General features: G+C 42.4%; 1 protein-coding gene across 2 annotated transcripts in view; it reads left to right on the top strand.

Moving 5' to 3' along the window:
• Positions 1-32: 32 nt before the first annotated feature.
• LOC124255285 (cilia- and flagella-associated protein 61-like) overlaps positions 33-7,972 on the top strand; it is a 95,278-nt gene continuing 87,338 nt past the window's right edge. For both annotated transcript variants that reach the window (XM_046689154.1, XM_046689153.1), the window contains exons 1-2: positions 33-126; positions 1,466-1,628. In XM_046689154.1, the coding sequence (XP_046545110.1) occupies positions 1,486-1,628 (143 nt within the window). In that variant the 5' untranslated portion in view covers positions 33-126; positions 1,466-1,485. The remainder of the gene's footprint in view (positions 127-1,465; positions 1,629-7,972) is intronic.

The raw sequence follows: 7,972 nt of genomic DNA, 5'->3' as shown, positions 1-7,972 counted from the left end.
GCGTTACTACCGGAAGTTAAAGCTCCATGGTTACCGTTTCAACATGGCCGCCTAACTTTGGATTATTTCGGCCAGCTTCGTAACAGCAGACAGTGTATTAGTGTCTACCAGCAACGTCTTGGCAAGGTGGGATGCTGTTTTGCATTATTTTTGATAGATGAATTAGAATAATTACACAGATTCGACTGCTAAAACATTGTGAACAAATATACAGTCAAGTTCGGGACAACACTTTTTGATTATTGTGGAGAATGCAAAAGTGGACTATTTTATTATACTCGTGGGTAAATCATTATCAACATTTCTTTCTTTGGTTTTTCTTTTTAATGTTTGGAATGTATGGTAGCATATGCAGTCACACTTATTAAGATCCGTAAATTCATCATTTATTTTCCAATAAATCATGCAAAAACAAACAGTATTCTCTTCTTGAAATATGATAAATGGCATGATTTCAGAGGGATATTTACATTTTATATTGTAATATGTTAGTTTCTCAACAAGATATAGTCAACAGATTTAGAAAAAGTATGTTGGAATCATTTATAGATAAATATGTGTGAATACAAAATGTCTGGTAAGTACTACTTTTGGTGTTTACAAACAAATATGGCATCTTCCTTGTCTTTTGTCTGTACAGGATAATTGTTATATATATTACAAATGTAATGTTGGCAACATCAGAGATATAAAATAAGCAATTTAAATATGACTAAGGAACAATGTCCCCAAACAGTTGTGTGTCTTGAACTATTTTCTTTTATGAAAATGTGATGTGATAGATCACAGTCTAGCATCTTTGGATATGTGTAGTTATGGGCCACACAAAAGTTACACTATTTTGAGCTAGCAACACTGGAAATACCATGTCAACATACCCAACATATCCTTTCTGAAGTAAACAATTTAATACTTTTATTGCTCAATCTGGTTGTAAAAGTTTTCATTGCATATCTGGACATATGTTTGTAATCTATTTTATTAATTTTATTCATATCCTCTTAATTATTATCTGTGTAATTGTGTGTGAATTGATTGGAAGATTTCATCAAGCCACAATTATATACAAGAACCAACACCACCACTGATGCCTTGAAATGAACCTTAGTTGATAGTGAATTGATGTCATAATGCCATCTCAGACCATGCTAACAGAGATTCATCAACTGTTCAACATGTAAATCAAATAACCAAGTTAAATGTTTGGCATTCGGGTATTTGTTACACTTAAATGTCATAAGATCCTGTATATATAACAAATCTCTCATTTCAGTTACTGTTGTTAAACATCAGTATAGAGAAGGATAAACATTAGGTACTTCATATATGTTTCATGAATCCAGACATAATGTTAATCTGGAGAAATTCATTGTGAACGGTACTGTCCAGATTATTATATTTCTTTGTGCAATATGATCTAGAGGAGTAAATTGTATTAACTATTTAATAATTTCCTTGCTTACAGGTTAGAGTATTGTGATCAACATGTCCAAAACTACAAGCCCCGATGGATCTCTTGAGGTCATCAATGCCCGGCGCACAGAGTCAATTGATGCCCCACATATCGTTGCCCTGGCAACTAAGTCTACAGAGGCACTGTTTGGACGAGTCAACATTGTGAATATTATGTATGTACACTTAAAACTTGTACAAATAATTGATAATGATTTTAATCTGGCAATATGGTGATGAAAGTTCCAAGTTGAATGTTGCTCTTCGAAATAACATAATTATTTTTCTTATCCTGACTCATGATCTTTTGCTTATCTCCCTTTCCCTTGCGAATGGTAGTGGAACACTTGAATCCCTTGAAGTTCCCGAAGCGGACGTGAAAATACACTCACCCACGAGTTACCTCCCTTTTGCCCTTTCCCGCGCAAACAGTCATGTGACGAGCCTTACTTGTCACTCTCTCCCTTTTCGCCCAAGTGGATGGAGTCCCGTATACGGCATCATATCCTTTTTGATTTAGGTCCTATTCTTCAAAATTACGCTGTGTATGGATTTGGCTATAGCTATATTGTGTTATATGTAAAAATTTGAAAAAATTTCTTTGTATTTGTGTCATTATTTCATCGTGATGTAACTTGTTTACATTTCCTGAAATCTTGCAGTGTTTGCAGGCACAGGTTATCCGTGGCTGATCCTCACCCCCAATGCCCTTCGTGCATCAAACCATGTTCTTCCAGCTTGCGTTGTACTTATTGTGTTGATTTGTCAAATCTACAATTTAATCAATATTTGTCTTATATCTATAGACATGCCATGGATTGGGTGAGGAAGTCATCTCAAGTCACGGCTGATAAAACAGGAGATCAGCCTGCAAACTGTATGTTGCTTGCTACTGCTGAAATTCATCATACTGGTGCTATGCTGAGTACGTTGCAGGGGCAGTCTGCTGGTATTGGGGCTAAGAAGAGATTAGCTACAACGCAGTTGACTCCGACTCAAGCTAGAAAAAAGACGTCTTCTTTTACGTCGCAGAAGAAAGCGTCTGTTACCAGATCGGAGGGTAAATCTACGCGGCCTAGTAAGTCAACGCATCAGAAATCCTTCAACGAAGAGATATTACCTCAACATGAAGTAGACGTTTTTAGGGGCGGTGGGGTAGCCTAGTGGTTAAAGCACTCGATCGTCACGCCGAAGGCCTGGGTTCGATTCCCCACGTGGGTACAACTTGTGAAGCCCATTTCTGGTGTCCTTCGCCGTGATATTGCTGGAATATTGCTAAAGACGACATAAAACCATACTCATCCAGCCAGTAGACGTTTTTGATGATCCCCCGTTACTTCTACAAGAAGGACCTACGAGATCGGCGACTCAATCGACTTCCACGACTACTAGATCGTCTCCTGCAACGGTCACAGCAGGCCAGCTGTTTGACGAACTACCACCTACTTCCCAACTGAGTGAAGTTGAGGCACTCAACTCATCAGCGTTCGCGAACGCTTCTTCTACACTGCAGCAGCTTCAATCAACACAGAACTTTGATCCGGGCGAATTTATGAGACAATTCACCAACCAGATGATGACTATGATGGAACGTAGGTTCGAGGAAGAAGTGAAGTATCGGCGAAGCCTCTCATCTTCTGACAGCGTGCGCAAACCTACGGACCTGCGCGAACCTACTCCTCATAGAACTACATCTCAAGACTATGTTGGCGAACGTACACCTTTGCGAAGGTCTCCACAGTCTGACGACTCTGTCATCTTGGAGGAGGATAGAAGACATGACATGCCTACTCATCGTTCTACATCTGCTAACCCTTAACGTTCCAGAACATCGAAGGATCCATCTCCTACACCTAGCCGCTCTAGATTGAGATCTCATATCTCTCACAGACGTTCGCGAAGTCACGAGACAGAGGTTCGCGAAGAGAAGGCTCACATCACAGAGGTTTGCGAAGGGATACATCTAGAGACAGCCGTTTCGCGAAGAGAAGGCTCACATCATAGAGGTTTGCGAAGAGATGAATCTACAGATAGAGGTTCGCAAAGAGATTACTCTCAAGATATATGTTCGCGAAGGGAGGAATCTTCTGACAGAGGCTCGCAAAAGGATGATGGAGGTTCGAGAAGGGATACAGGTTCGCACATGGATGATCCGCGGAGGCCTAGCTCTAATAATCAGGAGATACTGGATGAGCAAGCAGACTTCATCTTCCCAGACTCAGAGGTTACAGCTTTGATTGCCAATGGGTTGAACTTGGAGTCTCCTTCTAAGGATAAAGATGAAGTCTACACTTATATGATGTGTAACAATGACTTTGACTCCGTCACTATCCCTCAATTGAACCTATATCCAGGGTACCCTCCAACCTATGCACAGCTTTCACGAAAGCAACCAAGATCCAGAATCAGCATCTGCCATCATTTAATGTGAAGAGATTCCCCTTACATCATATGGATGCATTTAATATGATTTATAAAGGCGCCTGAATGGGATGATAACATGAAGTTAGTCAACGACTCTCGGAACAAGACTTACAAAGTGGAAGATAAAAAGTTATCTCAACTTGCTACTGCTACAAGGAGATCCTTCTTCGGGTTGGCCAGGTCCAGAGCTATCAATGAAGCATTGATCAATAAATTCCAGAACTCAAGTTCGGAAGAGGACAGAATGATATACTCTGCGCTGATAACTCAGAAGAAGGATCAATACTTTTTATCAGACCATCTGGCATCTATATCTGCAGGTCTCACTTTGCTACGCAGACAAGGTCTACTGGCATCCTGTTCATGGAGTGACAGATTCACCCAACTGCTACTTAGAGCTCCATGGGAGGCGCCTACTATCTTTGGAGGCCAAATAGACGATGCAGCTAAGGAAGCTATGCACGACTCAAGAGAAGTCATGATGATAAATTCCATAGATACTCTGGCCAACATCATCCGTCATACTTCGCAAAAGTATAACAGCAAGTCCAAATATTCCGGCATACAGAAGGCAAAAGAGAAGAAGTACTCCAGCTTCAGAGGCGGCAAAGGGTCCTTTCATCACCCATCCGGAAATTACAGAGGAAACTCAGGGAGAGGCCGCACTCCCAGAGGATCCAAAGGAACTAGACGTTGATATTGGGTTTCGGAATGACTGGGGTCTTCCACCCCAAGCCGTTCCTGTAAAACCATCTACAGTGGGTGGACATCTACAAAGGTACTGGAAACATTGGGGAATACTAGAGGACGACTACATCTCCCAAGTACTGCGAGAAGGATACAGAGTAAAACTCAAGGCAACACCCCCGCTAACCCTTCGATTATGCAGAGGAGCAGGCAGACCGACTATAAGAAGCCATCAACTCACTACTTATGAAGGAGGCAGTAGAGATAATAGATCAGCATCATCTCACTCCAGGCTTCTACTCCCCAATTTTTCTAGTACCCAAGAAGAACTCCAAGGAGAAGTTCAGACTGATTTACAATATGCACAAATTCAACAAAGACTATCTACTGAAACCAGACAGGCTCAGAATGACCCACCTACCTCAACTCAGACTACTCGTCCGTCCAGTAGATTACATGGCCAGCATAGACCTGCAGGATGCGTATCTACACATCCCCATACATCCGGAATCAAGAAAGTATCTGCGATTCCTATTCAGAGGGCAGCACTTCCAATGGAATGTCCTACCATTTGGAACATCTTCGGCCCCGTGGCTATTCACACGAGTAACCAAGCCTATAGTCGCATATCTACATCATTTAGGTCTACGCAATGCCTTCATTCAGATTCACCAAAGTGCCAGTCAACTCAGACTGCAGCTGAACTTCATGATCAAGTTGCTCACTCAACTAGGATGGCTGGTGAACCTTATAAAGTCAGAGTTGGAACCAAAACAAGATCTGCAATTTCTGGGGATAAGGTTTATCACAACACAGAATCGTATTGTCGTCCCAGAAGATCGTTGGGTCAAGATACAAGCCATGATTCCACAAGCAGTCATTTCTCTGTTAACACTACGATCATGGCAAGGTCTACTCGGTCTACTAACCTTGGCGCAGGACTTGATTCGCACAGGAAGGTTACAACTAAGACCACTGCAACGGTTCCTGACAAAACATCTGGACAGCGTCGACCCTATCTTGCTGCCAGACAACCTCAAGAGGTATCTTCTTTGGTGGACTCACAGGTTGAACGTTTGCGGAGGGACCTATTTACAAGAGCCAGCCTTCGACACACATCTCTACATAGACTCTTTGATAAAAGGTGGGGGTGCGCATCTCAACAACCAAGTTGCATCAGGAAGGTGGTCCAAAATAGAGCAGCATCTTCACATCAATCTGCTGGAGATGAAAGCTGTGATCAACGCCTTACTACTATGGTCGAGCTCGCTGAACAACAAAATGCTGATGGTCCACACGGACAACTCTACAGTGGCATTCTCCATAAATCGGCAAGGATCTACAAGATCTTTAAGTCTTCTACAGCTCACATTCCAGTTGTTCCACATAACGGAGGAAGCAAACATCTGGATAAAGGCGTGTCACATCCCCGGAGCCAAGAACGTACTTGCAGACGCTCTCTCCCGACCACTGCACCCGTCTGCTACGGAATGGATGCTCCATCCAGAAGCGTTCCGGCTCATCATAAGGGAAATAGGATCCCCTTGCATAAACCAGTTTGCCATGAGGTTCAACAAACAACTACAGACGTTTGTCTCACCAGTTCCAGATCCTCAAGCCTGGGCAACGGATGCACTGAGCATATCCTGCACACCAAGCAAGTCCACGGGAACCCAACACTGTTCCAGCTACACGTGTGGACCGTATCAAAACATGTTTGAAGAAAAGAGGATACTCCGCCAGGGCAGCCAAGGCAATAACGCTAGCGTTACACAGATCTACTCGTAACCTGTATGATGACAAGTGGCTGAAGTTTGAGACTTATGCAAGGTGGAAAGGCTTTATTGCTATGAAAGCTACTCATCCTCAAGTGGCGGAATACCTGTGTCATCTTAGACAGACTAGACATCTGAAAGGTTCGACATTATCTACATACCTTGCTGCCATAAGTACAATGATTATCATGAAAACAGGCATCAAGTTGACGAAAGTACCAGAATTACTTGCTCTGCTGAGATCTTTTAAACTTGAGGACCAGCAAAAGAAGTTCAGAGCTCTGGCCTGGGATCTGAATGTAATTCTACGTCATCTTACAAGTGATGCCTATGAACCTCTAGATCAGACTACCTTCGAGCTGCTGACACAGAAGACTCTGTTCGTGCTTGCGATGGCCACGGCAGCTCGGATATCAGAGATACATGTGCTGGACTTTGGTCGAACCAGATTCGACACGGGGCAACATGCTGCAGTTCATCTAGGACTTAGATGGGACTTCATTGCCGAGAACCAACTACCTGGTCAGCCAGATAGACAGTTCCACAGTTCCACATACTCGTTCATCGTGATGTAATGATACCACTTGTAACCCTAATCTTTCACCAGCTGTTTGCTGGCTTCCACGAGAGGCATGTTGTGATCGATGGGAATGCCCAAACCGTGGTTCGGACCCGGCAAACGCCAATCGACCATGTTTGGATCTAGTTTGAATTAAATAAATGCTCGCCCGACGTTACGGATTGCATACGCCACGCCTATAAAATCGAAGCGATGAACCATCAGGGCTCCGTGAGATACAGACCAACTTAGTTCATCGCGACGAAAGTGTCGTACGCCACGCCGATAAAAAGTATGCCGCGATCACGGAAGGACATGTTTTGGAAAAAGTAGCAGATACGCACCACTGCAATGGTGTACGGTCTTAGAATCATTTAGTTGTATTTATCCGAAAAAGTATTGTTTTATTGTTCATTGACCTGTTTACTCAAGACTAGCAATGTTGTGGTGCATACATGAAACGAAACATACGATTACTGATACTCCATTAAATTCCATTCAGTACTCTTAAAGTTTTCCAGTACTCTTATATTGAAAAAATAAGGAATACATACTCCTGATGTTGAAAAATTATCTGGAGCCCTGACCATCATCCCAACGTAATGCTAGCCGATCTCGGGCACACGCAGGGATTCGATCTGCCTGGCGTGTGGCTCATATTGAGGTTCGACGTACCCGATTACCAACAGGATTTTTACGATTCAAATTTGACTATCAAATCACACACCACGCTCGTAATAGATGTCTATCTCGCAGACACTCGTGGGTTAGAACGAACACTTTTGACTGGGTTGACAATATGCTGGTTCTACAGACACAATCAACAACGGTGTCGTATCGTCATAAGACCGGGATCGACACCCTTAGTAAGCCTCCATAGAGTTTGTGTTATAGAAAAAATTTGATTCATATCTCGAATATTTACGTGTACGATAATCTAAACCTTATCAGCCTTAAATACATCGATCGGATATTAACGGAAAACCAATTAAATATTATGTTATAAAAAGGTATATATATATATATACACACAGGATGGGACTGTACCTAGTCGTTGATGAAGTAGCAAAAACAT

The sequence above is a fragment of the Haliotis rubra genome, unplaced genomic scaffold, assembly GCF_003918875.1.
Source record: "Haliotis rubra isolate DU_JTF1 unplaced genomic scaffold, ASM391887v1 Scf6, whole genome shotgun sequence".
In the NCBI taxonomy this organism is placed as follows: Eukaryota; Metazoa; Mollusca; class Gastropoda; order Lepetellida; family Haliotidae; genus Haliotis; species Haliotis rubra.
This window is presented reverse-complemented; position numbering and strand designations above follow the sequence as displayed.